Source organism: Halichoerus grypus, chromosome 2 (assembly GCF_964656455.1).
Source record: "Halichoerus grypus chromosome 2, mHalGry1.hap1.1, whole genome shotgun sequence".
Taxonomy (NCBI): Eukaryota; Metazoa; Chordata; class Mammalia; order Carnivora; family Phocidae; genus Halichoerus; species Halichoerus grypus.
In genome coordinates, this window is record NC_135713.1 from 73,461,608 (window position 1) to 73,480,479 (window position 18,872).

At 38.8% G+C, this 18,872-nt stretch overlaps 1 protein-coding gene across 14 annotated transcripts in view; it reads right to left on the reverse strand.

Moving 5' to 3' along the window:
- PAM (peptidylglycine alpha-amidating monooxygenase) overlaps window positions 1–18,872 on the reverse strand; it is a 281,035-nt gene that overhangs the window by 1,284 nt on the left and 260,879 nt on the right. For 4 of the 14 annotated variants that reach the window (XM_078066996.1, XM_078066988.1, XM_078066989.1 and 1 more), the window contains 7 exons: window positions 18,477–18,687; window positions 17,880–18,080; window positions 15,814–15,929; window positions 10,846–10,945; window positions 8,738–8,791; window positions 3,322–3,525; window positions 386–442 (listed from right to left, as the gene is read on the reverse strand). In XM_078066996.1, the coding sequence (XP_077923122.1) occupies window positions 386–442; window positions 3,322–3,525; window positions 8,738–8,791; window positions 10,846–10,945; window positions 15,814–15,929; window positions 17,880–18,080; window positions 18,477–18,687 (943 nt within the window). The remainder of the gene's footprint in view (window positions 1–385; window positions 443–3,321; window positions 3,526–8,737; window positions 8,792–10,845; window positions 10,946–15,813; window positions 15,930–17,879; window positions 18,081–18,476; window positions 18,688–18,872) is intronic. The other 10 variants (XM_078066997.1, XM_078066991.1, XM_078066994.1 and 7 more) reach the window with 5 other exon arrangements.

Below are 18,872 nucleotides of genomic sequence, written 5' to 3' on the forward strand. Positions count from 1 at the left end.
GCTCTCTGGAACTGGCGTCCCTCAAGGAGCTCTTCATTTCAATGACTATATGAAAAGGTCATCTACACTATGACAAGCACTGACAGGCCAACAGGAGTGACAGAAAATTTACTGAAGACAAATGAAGCCAGATAAAAGGCAGGGGAAGAAAATTAGATGATACAGAAAGGCAAAGTAGAAAAAACTGAAACTGGGAAATCTGCTGCCAGAGCCACACACTTTGGCTTTAGCTGATGGTTTGCATTCTGCACTTAACGTTGCTGTGCTGCACACGAGGAGTTTAATTTTCTGAGAAAAAATAAGAAATATCCCCTTGCTCTTTAAAGGACATGAGCTTGTTGACTTTGAGCCAAATGTGAAGGATTCTGAAAGGTCACAGGCATACCTCTAAGTCTTCCAAGCACTCTTCCTGAACTTGCCTCAAGTTTATGTTCAGAATCTGCTAGAAAAAGATGGCACATTTCAAAATGAGTCCCAATCACCCTCCTCAACCATGGGTGCAACTTTCAATACAAAATCAGGAATTCGTAAGTGATTAAAAACAAGGCCTGGCTCTTGTCTGTATGCAATTCTAAGGACAAAAAAGGCAATATATTCTTGTGATGTATCTGAGGGCCAGAGCTGGGTTTGACTCCTGCCTGTGTCTCTTACAGGCTGTGCAACGTCAGTAAGTTGCTTCTCTGAGTCTCGGTTTTCTCCTCAGAGGAAAGAGGTATCAGTGACAATCCCTACCTATCTGCAAGGTTTACATGGGCTACTGCATGTGATGTGCTTAGAACAGTGCCTGGTGCATACACAGTACATGCTCAATAAATATTAGTTAAATTATATCACCAAGAATTTGTAATAATTTGGAAGCTCTGGTTATTATAACTTCCTGTTTTTGTCTTAGGCTTTAGTCTTTCTGTCAAGAACAGAACATGTCCTGCTTGAGAAAGCTTTGGATCCATGTAGATCGTTTCTCTTTTGTATAAGACTTAAGGCAAGGACCTGAAACACAGGATATTTTCAGTCATAAAGGTGAAATGGCACTGCCCATCTCCATGAAGGATGGACAGTCTTTCTTTATGGAGAGGCAGGGTTCTCAGTGGACTTTCTTTTTCCCTTCGCTCTCTCGCTCTGCACTTTTTGTCCTGGCTTCCCTGAAGGGCTACCCGCTTCAGGCTGGGTCATGGAAGTGAGGCTCAGGGTTCTCCTATGAAGTCTCTAGCCAGGAGCAGAGGCAGCATCATGAAAAAGGCTAGCAAACAGACGACGGAGGAAACGTAGAAGAGTGGGTGTGGAGAGAAACAGGCAAGAAGGAAAGAATCTGCTAAGACTATTACAAGGCCAACAAATTAGACCGTAAGTTTGATAAGCATGCAGGGCAGTCCTTAGTTGGCTTTGTATCCCCTGTGCCTAGCCCAGTGTCTGATGTGGAGCCGACATGCAATAAGTACGTGCTGAGTAAATATGGGAGGTCTTTGACGAGAGTTACTAAAAATCCTCATGGATTGGACAAGAACTATCCAGAACAAACACTGAAAAAGGGTGAGAGGCTGACCTACTTTTAGAATTAAATGTATTCGATGGAACCATATAAAACTGCAATTTTTCTAAATAAAACATGATTGAATAATGGTAATTTCATATGGTGTGACCTAGGTCTCTGCCTTCCCAACACCCTCCTGCGAACTCAGTGTGCAGTGAGAGTGCCATGTCCCACAGGCTTAACAGCAAACGGGAGACCCAGCCTTCCTGACTCCCCAGCTACTCCTTCCAGTGTGGCTGGGTTGCCAACATCCCTGCTGCCTGCCCCCAGGCTCCGTGTGTTCCTGATCCTCTGTGTATTTATCACTGTACTTACCACCCTCTATTGTCACCTTTATATGTCATCTCGTTTATTATGTGTCATCTCTTCTGTGAGCTCCATTTATTTATTCAGTCATTTTTCCAACAACTATTTCTCAAACCCCTAGAGCCAGGAACTGTTACTGGTGCTGAGGATACATCAGTAAATGAGCAAACGTAAGATTCTTGCTTTCGGAACCTTCCATCTAACTCCATGAAGACAATGGCTGTGTTTGTCTTTGCCCCCTGCTCCCCAGAGTTCCATACCCATAACAGGGGCCCAAAAGTTCTTTTTTGAAGAGTTAACTGTATTTTTTTTTTTTTTTTTTTTTGCAGAGCTTTATCGATTGCAGATGAAAAGCAAACCAGTCCTAGAAAAATTCCCTTTCACCACTTATTAAATGGAATCCTCTGTTTTTTGTTTCTGTGTCCTTTTCTGTGTCAGGGCTTTGCCATGGGCACTGAATCCCTGCCACGGTCGCCTTGGCCTGAAATAGAATCAGATGCTATTTCTTGATCAAATGCTGCCTCCCACCCTGGCCCATGGATTCCTTCCTGGACGTAGTTGTAGACTCTTGCCTTAGGACCTGGTGACCCAGCCAAGGGACTGCTCCTGAGAGGTGAGAATCTCGGGTTGGATTATTTCTTTGTTTATCTGAATGTCTTGAAAGGAATTCAGCTCCTGGGTCCTATACAGTGATGATGATTTGATAAAATACTGACTCCAGTACTGGACCCTGCCTTGTTTGGTAAAGGAAGACTGATGGCCTAAGCTGTGAACTACCAAATGATCTACTATAGAAATAGTTGGTTTCCTGAGAAAGTTGAGGTTTAAGACAAGTATCCTCTCTGACTTCTTAGGACTTTTATTACTTTATTACCAATGATTGTTCCTCAAAGTCATTGGTGGTATTGACTGAGCACTTACAATGTGACAGAAACTGTGATAAATGCTTTATGTTTATTATTTCATTTAATCCTCACACAACCTTGTGAGTGTTTTATCCCCACTTTATAGATGAGGCAACTGTGGCTTGGGGAGATTAAGTAACTTGCCCAACGTCATGTAGCTAGGAGCTAAAGCCAGCACTAGGAGGGGAAAATATAAGTCCCAAATAACTGACCGAGATATTTTGAGAAGTGGGCCTATTTCTAACATCAAGAATCTCCTCTTCCCTGACCCTAATTTATACTGACTACTACTTATCTACACAGTTTCATATGGAGACATTAACTGGGCTTACGCCAATTGCTGAAAGGCAGTATTAAAGGTTATATTTTAATCTAACTATCCAAATTTCTGAGGCTTCAGATATTTTTCTATTGTGATACTAACTATAGACAATATATGGAACATACATAATAACACCAAAAAAGGCAGAGAGCACTTAAAAAAAACACTGAAAAAAATCACGACAAAACTTTGAGGATAATCAGGCCAAACACTCTTTCAAAGGTAGGTTCCATGTTCAAGGGGCTCGTTTTACTTGCCTCCAAAGGCCTTTGATTTTTTCCACCGAATATATAAGGCAATGGCCAGCAGGACAACCATCGGAATAACCAGAAGGGTTGTAATGAGAACAATGGGCACTCCCAAGCCCGGCTCTTTGATCAGTTTCTGTTTCTCTTGCATCTTCTGCAACTCTGTGGAGGCGGGTTTGTTCTCCATTTTGGTTTCAACAACTGCCTCGGAGTCTTCAGGGAAAGAAGAGTTCACAATATTCAACTGACTCAAAGATTCCAAAACCCTCCCGCCCACCACTATCCAGGCAAATCAATACCTGCTCATAAAGAACTTGTTGATGTCAGTGCATGTGGGGTTCACATTTCAATATCTGAATCTACCAAGCTACAATTACTATTGTGATTAGTACTTTCCACCCAGTGGTTTTGTACCTTTAAATTGGTTTTCTTTGATTCTGTCCTTTATTCCCTCTTGAGCTATAATTACATAAAAAATATATCCTCCTTTTGCATTTTTTTCAAAGTTAAAATTAACAGGCAGCATGGTGCAGGGCAAAGAATTGGTGTGCATACTGGAGTCAAATGAATCTGGGCTGAAATCCCAGTTCTCCTACAGAACTAGCTATGTAACTTTGGGCAAGTTACTTAAGTGGTCTGGGCCTTAGTAACCTCATCTGTAGAACTGTCATGATAAAAAAGACACCTCCTTCATAAAACTGTTGAGTAATGTTTATCTTAGAGAAGGTGCTTAGTAAGTATCTTTCCTTGAATCTTTGGTTTTTGAATCTTATTAATGGTCAATGAGTTATTGGTACATCACATGCATAGTTACATACATTAATTCTAGGATTACAAACGTTTGTAATCTAGGATTACAAACAAAAGAACCTGAAAAGGTTCTTTTATACAGTTCCCAGCAAGCCATGAGGGTACACAGGTGCACTGTATATCATATTGTTGTTGATGAAAATAGCTTATAGAACAATTCTCTGATATTGACCGGTACTGGGCAGATATTAGGCCTAATGTGCTTTTTGGGAACTGATACAATGAAACCATATAAGCTGCTTCAGGGATTTCAGTAACTACTGACTTGAAAATGAGGTTGAGCCTTGAGACGTTCTTGCCCTGTGGAAGCACATATGTGTACTCGTACAAAAACCCTAGTGTGCAAAGGCTAGAAGTTTCAACCACATATTTGCCAAAAGACTCACAAGGTTTCTGGAAGGTCAGTTTTTTGGTGTGCCCTTCTGCTCTATGATACAGAGTGTATCACATGGCCTCAGGGAAAGTTTGACCAAGGGGCAGGAAAATCTTTGGTTAACGTTTAATATGTATAGACACAGCTCAGCAGCTTGCTGGACATTTCTCCAAGGAAGCATTTCTCAAATTACTTAAGACACTATAAACACAATTTGTGATACACACAAATGGCAGGTCCCAGTTTTTTGCTTCCATGTTCTGAGCCAGCTTCCCTCACGGTCTCAATTCTATCTCCTGAGCACTTCGCACAGTTTCAGGCAATGTCCTCATTTGATCGTTACACCAAGCCTAGGAGTAAGACTATCACCATTTTACAGATGGCCTCACAGTCCTCATGTCCTTCCCTGTACTATGGTTAAGGGGAGACCATGATTTCTCTTCTTTGTCCACTGGAATGGCTCTTGAAACTTCAGCAGGAGAGCAGGAAAGGGATTGGCTTGTAGATTTAGATGGTTCACATTTAACCTGTCTAGCTCTGTTTCCAAGAGGAATGTAAGTATGATTCTCACTCTCCCTGCCTACTAACTGTTGTGTCTTTTTCTTCATTACTGTGGGAGAGATACACAAATTGTTCTGTTTTATTTAAGCTCCTTCTATATTTAAGTAGGAAAATAGTAATAAATAGAGGGTAGGATTAAAAAATAGACCAAAGATGTAGATTGGTAGTCAAGAACTTGTTGCCTTGAAAGAGGGATTTGTTTCTATATGAAGGTGACTATAACCAGAGTAATCACGTAGCATTTTCTGTCATTAGAGGTTTACCTATACCAAAGAAAATGGCTGTACCAGCTCCTATCTAGTTTCCTCTGTAAGGCACAGCTAGGACTGGGCTCCAGGAAAAGGAAACAAGAACTAGAAAGTAGGTGACAGACTAAAGGGATCGTTTAGCATTGACAGAGAGTGTGCTGAGAATGAGGTAATGAACTTGCTAAGGTACACACTCTGCACTTTAGAAATTCTTGATTTCCACACCCCTCCTGGTTCTTTGAGTGTCATCTACTAAAAATACTTGAACATTCTCACTTTTGGAACCCACTGAAGTATGCTTAGATTTTTAAACGATTCTCTACATTTTAAAGAAAGAGGGTAAAAAATTTAAATTTCCCAATCTAAAAAACAAACAAAAAAGCAATACTGGTGTTCTTTCTCAGGAACCTTTATAAGTGGAGTAAAAAGTCTGAAAAATAGTTATGATTTAAGATTCTAGGAATTTCATTCAAAGCATTAATAATTCAAAATTCTGCCAATTTTACTCTTTATCCTAAATTCTTTAATTAAAAATTCTTTAATTAAAAATTAAATTCTTTAATTTGGAACATCCCTGAAGAAGGAACAGTGAAGAAGCTCTACCACTGGCCAGAACCTGTGCCTCATATGATGTTTTCTATCATAGACGATGCCAGTTGTACTCCGTTGAAAACAAAAATGTCTTCAAACAAGTTCTTCTGGTATCCTTATAGATACTTGGAAATAAATATAATTTTGAAAAGACAATGCATAGAAGTTTTTTTCCTTCTTTAAAGCACTGAGTTTAGAAAGGGAAGGTAGGTGCATTCTTGTGTGAGCTCCCACATACAAGCATGTGCGTGTTTCTTTTCCCTGGAGAGAAGGGAAGTCCAGAGACCAGCTGGAATTGGAATAACTCAGACAGTAAAGGAGAGACATTCTTAATACAGGAACCCAGCAATTAATACCCAGTTCATTACAGACAGAACTGAAGGCTGAAGCTTTTAGATGGCATACTAAGAAGTAGCAGGGAAAGTGCACATAGCACCAATGAAATTACTCTGCCCTCCCTCCCTCCCAATTTTTTTTCTTTAATGCAATGTGCTTCCCCTATAATCTGTTGTTCTCTATAAGGCCTAAGATACTAACTGCACTAGAGAGTTTCTTTTTATTTTATTGAGACTGATTCACCATCATCATCTTTTATTTTGGGGAGGGAGGAGTGAAGGCTATGATTTTGGTGGGACGTTGGCATATCTGTTTTGTCCCTAGCAACTTTATTTGAAAACCCCTTTCCTAAGCTTCTGATCATCACAAATTCTCTTATCCCTGCAACTCCCTGTGAACACGCTGGCTCCGAAACACTGTTATTATTCAACAGTCATGTGACCATTCACAGTGGGGGCAAGTGTCATCAGAGGTTACTCCAAGTTGGAAATTTATAAGTCTGCTAAATCTGGGATGTTTCTCCCTCTCTTTTGTAAGAAGTGGTTTAAATTAACCTTCCAGATTTTGATAAAAGACAAACTTTTGGGGATTCAGCATGATTTGTATTCCTTTCTATAATAAGAAAATAATCTTAAAAAAAGAAAGATTTAATGAGAGTCATATGGGTTCAAAGAGGACTAGAACAAACCTCATTTGTGTTTGGGTATTCCTAGTTATTAAAATGGGACTGTCATGACAAGATATTTCAATAACATTTACTATTTGAACTTCTGTGTTCTGCCACAAGGCTGGGAGGTTTTCTGACCAAATGCAGTCAGTGATGTGCACTGAGGAAAGAGGAAATGGCCTGAGGAGAGCCTTGTTCATCCTTCATTGGCCAGGCAAGAAGAGATGAGTGTGGTTGAGCTGTTCTCAACAAGTCAAGCAGTATAATCTAGGATTTTTTTTTTTTTTGGTGGGATTTATTTAAACAGAAATGGTTTGAGGCCACTTTGAAATCCCAGAGATTTCAGAGTAAACTTCAACCATCCCCAACCTGTAGCTCTTGGAAGAATTTATGGTAAGTGACTTGGTGGTATTCATCTCTCCTCAGTAGTGTAAGAACAGTGGTTAAGAGCACGGGCTTTGGTGCCAAACAAACTGTGGTTTAAAACCTGGCTCTGCCACTTATTATCTTAGTAGTAATTCTGATCTTCAATTTCCTCATATGTAAAATGGGGATAATAGCAATTATCACATGGTTGGTGTAAGGAGTTAACTTAGTAATTTTTGTACAGCTCATTGTTTGTGCTCCGTAAGTGAGAGCTATTACTACTAATAATATCTTTATTCTAGAGCGAACAACTCACCAATAATTCTATATGTAACAATCATAGAAAAATAAAGGACCAGGAACTCTTTGATATGGGTGTGGTATGAATGCCACTTAGTAGAGTCACCTGGGTTGAATCTCTACAAATGCCAAACAATTGCTATTTATTTATTTTATAATATTATCTTACCCCTTCAACCTTCAGCCGGCTATATTCTCTTATCTGCCTACATAAAATCCCTAAACTCCCTCTTGGTTCTTGCTTCTTTGCATCTCTGTCCACCTGCTTTCACGAGAAAGGAAAACAAGTAAGCCTAGGGTTAGGTCTGAGTATCTAGGTGAATCATTTGTAAAGCAACTAATAATGGAATCACTTTGCTACTTAAACATTAGGAGCACCTTTAGTGAGTTCTTAACTTCACATGACCATGTCAAAACCCTGCAGATAGGAGAACACGTACAAATATAAACTGATCCTAGGAAAGGGAGAAAATAATTTGACTGGGATTCCTACTAAAACCAGTAGTTGCTTACCAGTAGCTAAGTTCCATTTCCCATTCCTGATAGTATTTACTAAAGCTATACTTATTTGTATATATGTATATGTATGCACACACACACATACACACACACACACAAACACATACACACACACTCCTTATAGGTTATAAGTCTCTTGAAGTCAGGCACAGTTTGATTTCCCTTAAGCCCATTATAGTGCCTTATATTTGGATGGCCCTCAGTAAATGTTGGAGGCAAATGGTGCTAAGATTGGAGCTTAGGGAGCAGCTCATCTTTTCAGGCCCCTATCACAGTAACTCACTCATTTAGACTAGAGCCCACTAAGGAAGGCCTTTTCCAGTATACTGGATGGTATTTTCCCGCTTGCCTGAGGTTAATGTACTTCTAAAAGTGACTGACTTACTTCTTTTCTCCCTGAATGTCTCTGGCCCACTTGTTACAGAATCACTTTCTATCACCTGAAATCAGTGAATCTGAGCTCATTACTACCACTCCATTTATCAGAGGAAACAGTGGCAACATGCAGGTTTAAAAGCTCAGTACATAGTAGAAGTTATGGATAATTTACCAGATTATATTATATTTTTAGTTTGATCATTTTTCAAGTGCAATCAAGAGCCATAAAAGAATTCAGCATAAATAGCTTGGGTTTCAGAGTCATAAGAGACCAACCTTTGGTTTCCTGGACCTCAATGCCAGCCTTTTTAACTGATCGATGTTCCATTTCTGTAACAATACAGCAAAGGAAAAAGAAAATCAGAATCTCCAAAAAACCTTGAAAACTTAATTTTGACATTAATTTTACTCAGTGGAAAATATTTCTTCAATTCATCAAATGCATTATCGTATTACGGAAGAGTTTAAGACAAACCACTAATTAGGTGCCAGACCCATGAATCCTGGATACAATTTCCTAGCAAAAGCTGAAATATTTCTAAAGTCTTCATATTTAAAATGAGATTTTCCTTGTGGAGTTCATAATGTGTTATTTCTGAAACATCAAGTGGTTCTGTTTTCATGTGGACATCTAGACTGATGACTAATTCTGCCACGTTTTATCACCAGTCTTCTAACTCACCTAAATAGGTTTGACTAGTTAAATACTAGAATGCAAATACACGAGACATTTGTGTAGCTTCTGATGGCAGTCTTACTGTTCCAAAAGGAGATTTATTATTCAGGTGCAATACGGACTACACACAGGGTTCTTCTCTTTCAAAGCTGAATGCTACACTGCAGCGCTTCTCAACTTGGGAAGCCTTTCCAAAATACACATATTATCACCCCACTCCTTTCTGTAGATCTTAGAGTGGGGTCTGGCCATGTGTGTCATGAGAGCCCTCCCCAGGGGCCTTGGATATGCATCTCTGTTGAGTACAGGCTACTAGGGTGGTATCAAGAGCCTTAGACCAGAATCTGAATGAGTTTAAGTATCATGTTGCTACCTATAAAATGAAGGTGCAGTCTAGATTTCTGAGGTCTTTTCTAGCCTGAAAGGTATTCATTCTCTTTTTTTTTTTTTTTATTCTTAAAAGCCTGGGTTTAGTCCTGGAATTGGGAATTATCCATCTCTCTCTTTGCTTTCCTGTCTGCCTATACCCTCTGGTTCCTCTTTGAGGAGGTAGGTGGTGGGAGACTTCACTTGCGAGGGGAATGGAAAGCTATTGATGGAGTGGAATAGGCCATGCACACCTCTGTGCACTTAACCTTAACTGGGTCCTTATTACAAAGTGGCAAAAGCTACTCAAAGGACAATTCTGAAGATCAAATTTACTTGGGCTCCAAGATCTGTATGGTATCTGATTAAAGTTTTTGGACTCCTGATTTTACTTTTGTTATAAGTTACATTTTTTCCTTGCTGTAATTTTTGCTTTTCCTTATTATAATTAGCATTTATCTTCATCAATTCCAAATGTCCTTATTATTTCTCTGTCTAAAATTGCCTGTTGCAGCTCCTGATACCTCAGATTTACCATTCCTTTCCTTACCTCCATCTTCTCCTATGGTTTGGACCCTGCCATATTTTAAAAGCATCTCTGAACCTTGGGTTTTGTGGCCTATTAAATGCATTTATTACGCTTGAATCTAGAAAGCTTATGTTTTTTAGTATGATATCAGAAGTTAGGTTAGTATACTTTTCAAGAATTAGAAATAATGTCCACATTGCAATTCGAAAATCCCCAAACTAGCTGGCTTGGTCCCAACAGAGAAGCTCTTCTGTCCCCAGACATACTTTTGAGTTACATGAAATAACAGTTCGGTATTTTGAACAAGCTGCAGCCTAAAGGGAAAAACTCAGGGTGCTTCCTGCTTGGAGTAATCTGTGTCTGACACGGAGGCTGGAGCTCCTCGATGCTCAGCAGCCCCTGCGAGCTGAAGAGCCACACGGGAAGTGATAGCAGTGTGGAAGCCAGTCAGCCCCTCTGTTTGGCCAAAGCCGTCATGTCCCTCTGGAACTAAGCTGGAATTAACACTGGCTTTCAATGTAACAGAAACAGACATTACTCCAGGCATCAAGAATTTCCTGTGGAGTATCTGTGGAAACAAGGGGATAACTGCCAGGGAAAAAAAAAAAAAAAAAAAAAGCTGTTTCTCTCTACTTTTTAAATATTAATTTAATCCCTGAAATGAAACCGAACAAGTCTTTTAACAACCGCCAATTCTATTTTGATTTCCCACTCCTATCAGTAAAAAGAGAAGGAAATGCAAATTTTTTTTCACATGCTTTGAGGCAATAAAGCTGAAGGAAGATACGGACAGGAACACTGTCAACACCATACTTTCAGTCAAGGTGAACTTCCAGACGGTGTTGGTGTGAGCGTCTCCCACGTACACGGTCCCGTCTCCAGACGCAGCAATATCGTGAGGCATGTCAAAGTGCTGCCGAAAGAAGAAGAACACACAGGGCGGGGGTGGGGAGGGCAGTGGTGGTGAGCCTCTCCTTGAATTCTTCAGGGAAAGGCAGGAAAACAAAGCAAAGCACACAACAAAGCAATAAGCCTATTAAGCAAACCAAACAAACTATAATTCCATCCAAGCAGCTCTAGGCCAAGAAGAGGCATTCACTCACTCACTGGGCACTGACTCTAGCCACTGGAAAATGCGAAGGGACCCTCACCACTGACTTTCAAGTCTTTTAAAATTGAACATTTATAAGATTATTGTTTTCCAGTTTTGCTTACTCGGTGTTCCATTATCTACCTATTTATTTCTATTTTTGCCTTCATGTTTCTTTTTTCTTTTAATCACTATCACATTTGCCTGTTTTAATCTACACAAGTAAAAAAAAGACCGAGTATTGATTTTTATTATTATTCATCGAGGGGAATAACAATAACAATAATAATAATACTTCCCATCCTATACGCTTCCTGAAAAACTATTTAGACGTTTCTGATGAGAAGAGTCACTTCAAAGACTCAGGGCCTTCAGACTATTTCTGAAGTGCATTTCAGGAGAGAGGCAGCAGCGTGGGGATTGTTACTGCCCAGGCTTGCAGTATTTTCAGTCAGCAAAGGGAAACAAATTGAGTGTTACCTCCAAGTACGTCCTGGGCTTTATTTTTTTATTTTTTTTTTTACCTACTTTAGATATTCAGTGTCTCAGTATGTCTTTCTTCCTGCCATATTTCCATTTCAAATCACAGCCCTCTCAGTCATGAGGACATAAGAGATAGGGGGGTACTTTCTGTGACTTTCTCGTGGTCACCAAACTAGTTCCTGGAAAAGCAGCCTTAAAATGTTGTGCTGTTGCCATTTCTGTCTGGCAACTGAAGCTTTCAAAAGTGCCACTTGGCCACCAGTTGGCAGGACATGGATGATTTTTTTTCACTGTTGAGGCTAGGAGGCCCGTCTTAGTATACAGTTCTCAAAAAAAATGACCAGTGCGTATGAACAGGAGCACATCCCGACTCTGGTCCTCTCAGGTGGCATCTGCCCACGCCGGTGTGCTAAGTACAAAGGGCGCTAATGAGGCAAACTACTGTTCTTAGCTCACTTTAGGCGGGGCAGAATGCCCGCTGTGGAGATACTATTATGCTTGGAAAGTCATCAACAGTTTGTCACATTGAAAAGAAATGTGAGACAGCCATGCCAAGGAGGCTCATTCCTTCATACTATCAAATGAGCTGTGACAAATGTGCATGAGAAGAACAGAAAGCCAGAAATCAAAATGTTGCCTTGTTGCTCTCACAAGCCAGTCATTAAATGCTCATCTTTATTTTGGGTTCAGCTAATAGGTGGCAACGGGCTTGCCAGTTACAGGCAGTTCCTCTTCTATACCAAAAGAGGTTCTTAGGAACTGCTTTGCAAAACATATGCTTGTAAAGTGCTTCATGTTTTCTGATAGGAAAAATAATATAATAGAACAAAGGTGAGGGGGGAAATGTGTGAACTATTCATTGGCTAAGGATTTTGCTTTAAATAAATCACAATATGTCATCGATTCAAGGCTACAATAACAATAAACCTCTATCTGTGGTCCTCAAACGGATCCAGGGAGCCAAGGGTTCTGCTGGAAATACTCTGTGGCCATTAGGGGGCTCAGGAGGAGGACAGTGGATAGGACTTTGGGACCTCTATTCCTACTGCAATCAGAAGGATTCAACTGTAATCTTTTTAATGAACTTTTCTACTCCTTTGTGTCATTTGAAACAGAAAATCGCATTGTTAAGCTTTAGGATTAAGCTTGAGGATCTCAGAGTTGAATGAATTTAAAGATCTTCCAATTCAGGCTTTGTAAATTCTTCTGAGGTTTCTTCTCTCTTCTGTTGAGGTGCCCCTCCCTAACAAAGTCAAACTGACAAGAGAGAGAATGACAGCATCCTCCTGGGGCATCTGGTGACATTGCCCAGGGCAACCTGCTCTCAAAATCTTATATTTTGTCTTAAAAATTCATAAGGGATTTGTGTTCTCAGAATCATAATTATGTTTGCTTTAACACCACATCATGTTTAAACTTAACATTAAGTCAAATAGTTCTCTAAGAAGTTGCACCAAGTTATGTTGTAGTTTAATGCATCCTGTGGTGTACCAATGTGCACCTCAGGGGATTAAAAGGTTAAACACATTCTAGGGTCTAAAAACTTGCGTATAAGATCCAGGTGTGCTACTTACTAGGTAGCTTTGGATAAATAATTTCACTTATGTGAAACTTTGAGCTCGAATACTGTCAAATATTGTAAATTTTATATTTATTTATTTTTTATTTATTCATTTGAGACACAGAGATACAGAGAGAGAGAGAGAGTATGAGCAGGGGGAGAGGCAGAGGCAGAAGGAGAGGGAGAAGCAGGCTCCCCGCTGAGCCAGGAGCCCAATGTGGGGCTCCATCCAGGATCCTGGGATCATGACCTGAGCCGAAGGCAGACGCTTAGCCATCTGAGCCACCGAGGAGCCCCAAATATTGTAAATTTTAATCTCCATTGTTAAGGCTGGAGAAACAACATAAATCTGGGCTGTTTTTTTCTTTTCTTTTTGGTATGGAGTGGCAGGGATCATTCCCTTCCATATGAGCTGCCTTGCAAAAGAAAGAAGACAAAAAAAAAAATGCAAGCCTGAAGGGTGTGTATGCAAGCAGATGGATGTTAGGGACCATAGTCTTTCTTGTGATTATGGGGAGAAGAAAGTGGGAGGTAACTGTGTATCTTTTGCCCTCACACCTTTTTGATACCACTTGACAGAACCCTCCTTTTTATTGTCCTACTGTCTCAGCCTCCTTGCATAGACATAAAAATGGAGCTCATATGTTCAGGCACAAACTTTTCTGAAGAATGTAATAGAAGAAGGAGAACTGAAGTACACAAGGAAGTAAGTGGTGGGCAGGCACACACAGAGCTGCAGACACATTATGTAAAACTTGACTTTTGATTTGAAGGAAGAATCTCTTCTTACATAGGAGTCAATATACCATATGAGTTCCTTCAAACCAATTTAATCTTTGTGATGATAATGTAATTAAATGGCAATTGTGAGAGATTCATAAACTGATTTTTGTTTACTGAATCAACACAGAACAAATTTCTAGATTTTGGTGTAATATCAGTTCTTGTTTATTGAAAGGAAAAGCAAATTTCACCTCGGAGTTAGGCTCTCTTTTCAAGTTTGCTGTACTGACTCACATACTGTGACTTACTCATTGTCGAATGTCTGGTGAATGCTAACGTTTAGGCATAATGCTTTCTGAGGTTTTCATTTCATGGCTGTTCACATGAGAATAAGGTTTTTATGAGAATAAGGCTCATTTAGAATTTAGTTTCTTACGTAGCACACAGTTTTGCTTTCTCGATGCATATTTGAATTGAAAGTTAATGTCCTTGGTTGGCACAGTATATTATTATTAAAAGAAAAATCAAAGCAAACACCACACTAATACAAAGCGAAGACATAAAAGAAAGTTAAATCTCTCACTGTATCAACAGATACGAGGAAGTTAAAACTCAGAGGGGCAAAATAATGAAGATCGGAAAATCAGTAAGGATCTGAAACACTACTGAAGTAAAATACATATTATCAATGTAATGAATTTCTTTCTGAAGGGCTACTATCATTAGATATTTGATTCTTCACTGCTTTTCAGGTGAGATAGTGTGAAAAGTCCTATTTGTTGTGTATGAATAGAAACACGGAGAAAAGGGGAATTTGTACTGCAATCTTTCGTTCAGACTCAGCTTGGTTCAGTTCAGATCCTGTAACTTTTGCTAAAACTCCATTTGAGGGCGAGGCTGTGTAGGCTCTGTCCTGTTCTGTTCACCATCATAGCCTCAGAATCTAGCAAGGTGCCTGACCTGGGGCAGAAACTTAATAAATATCTCTAGAATGAATTTTGATCAATCCCAGCCTAGTTGTCAGTATTCTAACAGACAAATTTCTCAAATATTGAGGCATTTTGAAGTTTTTTTTTTTAATATAGCGAATTTGTTATTTTAAAGAATACTGTTATGAGTATGGAGATAGAGTTTGTCCAGTGCTTCATGATAGTTGCACTTTGATCCAAGTAAAGCCAATACATCTTTACATGTTTTGGAAAACATAACTCTCATTTGCAGCACTGTAGCAGGCTGAATATTCTAAAATCAGCCACAGGCATACGCAGGCAGTGTATGTGAGCATTCTGATCATTCTGGCAGCCCGGTCAGATTGCAGAGAAGGTACACGGAAGAGACGGAAGGGCGACGGGCATGGCGAACCAGTCAGGGTGTGTGTAAAAAGCACTAGTAGAATAAGCAGTGGTAAACCATTTGTGAAGTCACAATTAGCCTTTAGTCTCTGTCCTAAACCAAGCCTTGAGGACTTGAATAAATTCCAGAAAGTGCTATTTTCAAGTCTTGTTGCTCAATGCAGTAACAGCATACAAAAAGCAAACAAGATTTCTCTTGGATCTAAGAGAACTACAAAAGTACAATTTAACATACTGTGGTATCCTCTCTACTTGGATGAAAGCAGGAAAAGACTTATTTTTTTGGTATTTTAACTACAGTGAATTTCAACCTGCTCTGGTGTGCAAAGTCTACTAAGAACCTTAGAAATGCATACAGTGTTACTTTGCATCTGAAGAAACTGATCTAAGAACAGACAAGGATATTTATTCTAAATAAAACATAGTAAGAGGAAACTCCTAAAAACATAGTTAAGAAAGTTATCACATCTCCTTAAAGTTTTTAAAAATCATTCAGGTACAAATTGAATGCCAAGATTCATATCTTAGTTTATTCTCATGACAACGGATACCTAGGCAATGTACGTGAATACCTTGCGCACTGGCTTGAAGACATCTATAATTTCCCCACTGGAAAAGTTCATCACAAATCCCTGTACAGGTTCTTGGTCCCCAGAGAAAGGCTTCCCATTCACCGCAAAGAGCAAACCTGTGACAATACATCCAGTTAACCTTTCTTTAAAATATGGAGGAGACTGGCCTTCAAATATATGCATGTACATTACACAAACAATTGACTTCAGGTGGTCAGCCTAGTCCCTACAATTGAAAACAAAAGTAGAAAATAAAATACTAAGCAAATTTATCTTGAATAATAAGAACAGGGGCAAACAAGTTAGTTAAGGCACTAACCTCCTTATAATAGGACAACCAGGAACTGCAAGGCCTTTTCCACTTAGGAAGCCAGTAGAAATCAGGAATACACAGATAGTGATATAGATACAGAGACATAGAGTTATCACAGACATCCTAGTGATAACCTTTAAGTCAGTCACTGTGGGATATCAGATCTTTTAAAAAATAAGTACTATATGCTATCGCTACGAGGAGAATCAAGAGAAAAATACACAAAGGCAGCAAGTGAAGTTACGGTAGAAACATAATAATCTGAGTTTAAACAACTGAAGTCTGAAAATGTGAGATGCGCACTTCTCAAAGACTTATTTTTTCCTAATTAAAAAAATTAGACCATCTTTTTAAATATTAATTCCATGAATACTTTGTATAGCAAAGTTATATTTCTTAATGTAGTAGTGCTTATACAAAATAATAGAAACCGTGATGTTTGGGTTAAATAAACACTTCAGATGATTGAATATTATGTTTTAAAGAATTAAAACACAATAAAATATACATCGCACTGAACTGCTAAGATCTTTTCATCTTTTTTTTAAAGGATTTCAGGAAAAGGTTCTTTAGCATATCATACTAAGAAAAAAATCAACATATCAGCATCAGTTATTATTGTGCAATACTGCAGAGGGAATTCCAATTATAATACACTTTGGCTTTGCTTATATTCTATTTTTAACCAGATTTTCTCTCATAGTCTTAGTGTTTTTCTCCTATTTGATTTATTTTTAGTCACCATGAACTTGATCACCCTCCTTATTAAGTGAATGGTCTTGCCAAATTTATTCTTTAACGTATGAAGTAAAAACGAACATGAGAATTTGTTTTTCACTGACATTAATGAGAGTCTTTTATTATTTTGTTACTTGTTCCTTGTGGAAGGCAAACTTCTCCTTAATCTGGTCACCTGAGTCTCTTTACTCCATTTCCTAAATACATTGGGGCATGCTTGGGAAGAGAGCAGGCATATGCAACTTTAATAGTATAAGAAATGTAAACATAATAGCGATGACTACAAATAGTCAATGCTACTTTAATAGAGGTACACATATATTTATGAAATATATTGTAAAAATTATATAGATATTTTAGAAATATATTTTTAGTTGTTCAGTAGTCATGATTTAAAGAAATCATAAGCAAGTTATTTTGTAATATGAATCAACTGGAGCTTATTTTATAAATTTATATTATTTTTCTGATTTTCTTCAAGTCCAGAAAATCTATTTTGAAAAGGAGAAAAAAAATTCTGGATTTTATTGGTCATTTATCTTGGCATTTAAGCCATTAACTAAGCCTCACTTACTTTACATCTTTACCTTAAAAAAAAAAAAAATTGGCCACCGCTTTTTCAAAAAATGTGAAGCAGAAGTATTTTGAATACTGTACTGATTTTATCACACACCATCTGTTGATGATGTGTAAAGATACAATATTAATCACTTAATAACTAGAGCAAATGATCCCAATTAAGGAAAAATGAAAATCCATATTTGGGAACAATTTTTGAATCCATTACAAACAGTTAAGTTTGAGTGCTTTCTTATTTCTGTATAAAGAACAGGGTCACGTGAGTTGAAAATGATCTACAAGGCACTAACAGTTTTAAAATAGTTCAAGATCTGATCTATGAAGCATCTTCAATCCCTTAATAAGAAAAATAATTCATAAAAAAAGCATATTAAGAGAAATAATTTGTAAGGATAGAGTATAGCATGACAAAACACAAAAAATAAAGATGAAGTACCTGGTATATATGAAATTGCAAATACATTTCTTCCAAATGATGCATGCTTAATCTCTCGCACAAATTCTTTGGTGTCAGTTTTAAAACACTGGATTCGACCGTTTTCCCTGTCTGCCACGCATAATTGGCCCACATGAGGCACAAGAGCCAAGCTGTGAGGAACACTGAACTGGCCTGGTTTAGGATTGCTCCTAGAAGACTCTACAGAACAAAGAAAAACCTCAGATACACAATTTGTAAAATCACCCAAAGTCTGACTTTAACGTTTTCTAATGTTTCCAAGTCCATGGTAGTAAACCCTTAAATATCTGGGGGACCAGGGGAAAAATAAGGTAAAGCAGTTTATAAGTTTATAATATCTCTTGCCCACAAACACATTATGGATTTTCTCCCTATTTGGACAAAGTTTTTGTGTTGAAGCATTCTTTTTTCCTCTCACAAGACTGTGTGTGTGTGTAAGAAAATTGCCAACTGGATGCATACGGAGGCCGTGCTTTTCCCACTGCAGGGGACAGTTACATCCGACAATTACACCCAGTCGCTAGTTCCTAGTGTAACTGGCTAAGAAGAACAGAGATCAAGAGTCAGATTGAGTACCTTCTCCCCACTGTGTGATGAACTCTCCAGTTGGTGAAAACTGCACAATCCGACTGTTGCAGTAACCGTCTGATACGTAGATGGTTCCAGTGTCTGGGTCTACAGCGACATCAGTGGGTTGACAAAAGTGATTCTGGTCACTGCCTGGTTGCATGCTCCTTCCCAGGATTAACAGAGGGCCGCCTTTACTGTTTGGATCCAGTTTGAACACCTTTTTAAAGAAGGAACAAAAGTCTTACCCACTCTGCATGGTTATTATGGGTACACCCCTGCCTGACCTAGACCACTTTCACAGGCAGTTAGAGTGGAAGCTCCCAGAGGTTTATTTAGAAGAAGATACTTGGTAGAACTGGATAGGACTCTAAAAATCATCTGGTCTGATTCCTTCATTCTTTA